Here is a 2575-nt window from a genome sequence, read left to right as displayed (position 1 = left end):
TGCCAGCAGCGCGGGCAGCGGGCCTGGGGGCTCGGCGCTCGTGGCGTTGGACGGGCGCGCCCCGGCCTGACCCGCGGTGGAGGCCAGGAGCACGAAGGTCCCGAGGAGCAGGAGGGCCGGCATGGGGCGTGCAGGAGGTCGGACCGGGCCGCCAGGCTGGGGGGAGAACCGAGAGTAGAGGCTGGAGGGAAGGAGATGGCCAGAAGTGAAGTGATGTGGAGCCGAGTGGCCGGAGCGGATGAGGAAGGCAGGCTGAGGGAAGGCAGAGGGATGGAGAAAGACAGGAAGGATGGAGAGAGAGCGACACGCGTGGGCCCAAGTCGACCGCCCTAGCTGGGTGCGGTGATGAGAGGGGCCGCAGGAAGGTAGAAATGATAAGGGGAGACAAAAAAAGGATCAAAGTGAGTGAGGAATGGGGGATAAAAGGTTGAGAGGATTGACGGAGACCTCCGAGGGGTGCGCAGAAATTAGAGAGATGGACAAAAAGCAGAGAAGAAAGGTGTGATGGAAGGTGAAGGGAGAAGGCAAAGGAGAGAGTAAGTGTGATAAGCCGGGGAGAGGTGGGAGGAGCCACCGTGGAGAGGAGGTTGGAATGAGGCAGTGGGGGATCAGGGAGACGAGGGACACAGATGTGGGGTGGGAGATGGGGAAGGAGAGGGAGGGAAGGAGAGAGGGAGAAAGAAGGAGATGTTGAGAACTTGAATTTATAGACCAGGCGGGCGCGAAGAGGGTTTTTCAACCTGGGCGCTACTGACACTTAAGTGTTTATTGTGAGAGCCCATCCTGTGCATGTAGGATGTTCAGCAGTATCCACTAGATGCCAGGAACATTCACATTCCCTCGCTGACAGCATAAGATGTCTCCAGACACTGACCGATGTCCCCCTTGTGGGGACGGAGGGGCACAATTGCCCCTGATTGAGAACCACCCATATGGTCATCAGTGCCCCCCAAATGCTTATTTATCTCCTTTATTTAGGTCTGATAATCAAGGGATCACAGTTCTCAGTCCCCTCCTCCCCCACCACACACACACACACACACACACACCCCACACACTCTTACAATGTCTGGTCTGAAGTGTCTCTGTCCACAGCTGGAGAGACATGGTATCAGGTTGCTTCATTTCCCAGCTTGACCAGCTGCCTGACACTGGACAGGCTCTTACCTAAGCCCCCGGTGCCACAGTTTCCCCATCTGTAGAATAGGGGTAAGGATAGTTATCACTGGATGGTTAGGAGGATGAACTAAGTGAATATGTGTAATGAGCTTAGGACAGTGCCTGGCACATTGCAGGTGATTACATATGTATACACTTACATATACATACATATATATGTATGAAAGTGTTTGCTGCTGCTTACTTCAGAAGAGAGATACAGGATGAGAGGGGGCGATGGAGAAGACATGTGGGAATCAGGGGTCAGATGGGGCAGGGCATCCAGCTGTTTCTATGGCAATAGTCCAGCCAGGTCCCAGACATGCCTGCCCCCAGGGGACACTGAGCAATGGTGGGGGTGGGGAGGGTGACTGGCCTGTTCAGGGAGAGCGGAATGTCTAAGTTCCACCCCCAGGTGGTACAACTGAGTGGTTAAGAGCGTGGGCTTGGGACAGAGGCAGGCTCTGGGTGGCTGGCCCCTCTCAGCCTCACTTTCCCCCTCTGCAAGATGATGATCTTAAAAGTCCCATCCTAGGGCTGGATAGTTAGCTTAGTTGGTTAGAGCACCAGCGTTATAACACCAAGGTCAAGGGCTTGGATCCTCATACAGGCCAGCAGCCAAAAAAAAAAAAAAAAGCCCTGCCCTGAGAGCGCTGCCAAGAAGCTTCCACTGAGCTTAGCTCAGCAGCCAGCAGTGTGTGGGACATGGATTTGTTCTGCAAGTGTTCATTTGATAAATGTCTACTGAGCATCTTCAATGGGCCATAAACTGTTGTGAGCACTGAGGATACAGTGGTGAACAAATCTATAGGGTTCCTGCCTTTATGGGGCTTATGTTCTAGTGAGGGAGGAGAGTCAGTAGACAGATACAAATGTGGTACATATTGAAGACTATTGTGAAGACATTACAAAGAAAGCCATGAAGAAATGAAAGCAGCATAAGGGTGGTGGATGGGATTAATTTAATAAATGTCAATAGGTATTATTTTTATTTGTCCTTTTCCATTGTGTGTGTGTGTGTGTGTGTGTGTGTGTGTGTGTCTAGGGACCATGCCACTGTCAACAATTTTGCTAGTTGTTGGGATGGGGAGGTTATGGGAGGCTGAGGCTCTCCAAGCCTCAGTTAGCTCCACCCCCTCCCACTTGGAGCCTCAGCTTCCCTTTTTAGCTCCAGCTTGAACCCCCCCTGACCACCCTGGCTACACTCAGGGCTCGAATACTGAATGCCTCCACTTGGGTGTTTAATGGGCATCTTAGAAGTGGCTTGGGGCCAAGCCGTGGCGCACGCGGGAGAGTGCGGCGCTGGGAGCGCAGTGGCGCTCCCGCGGCGGGTTCGGATCCTATATAGGGATGACCGGTGCGCTCACAGCGCTCACTGGCTGAGCGCGGTGCGGCCGGTCTCAAAAAGGATAAGAAA

General features: G+C 53.5%; 1 protein-coding gene across 1 annotated transcript in view; it reads right to left on the bottom strand.

Annotated features, from left to right (window-relative positions):
- Window positions 1-123, bottom strand: part of SHISA7 (shisa family member 7) — an 8312-nt gene extending 8189 nt beyond the window's left edge. Inside the window, exon 1 of the mRNA XM_008591297.1 lies at window positions 4-123. Within this exon, the coding sequence (XP_008589519.1) occupies window positions 4-123 (120 nt within the window). The remainder of the gene's footprint in view (window positions 1-3) is intronic.
- Between the last annotated feature and the right edge of the window lie 2452 nt (window positions 124-2575).

Source organism: Galeopterus variegatus, unplaced genomic scaffold, assembly GCF_000696425.1.
Source record: "Galeopterus variegatus unplaced genomic scaffold, G_variegatus-3.0.2 Scaffold6809, whole genome shotgun sequence".
NCBI lineage: Eukaryota > Metazoa > Chordata > Mammalia > Dermoptera > Cynocephalidae > Galeopterus > Galeopterus variegatus.
Note: the sequence above shows the minus strand (reverse complement) of the source record. Positions and strands in the feature narration are given on the sequence as shown.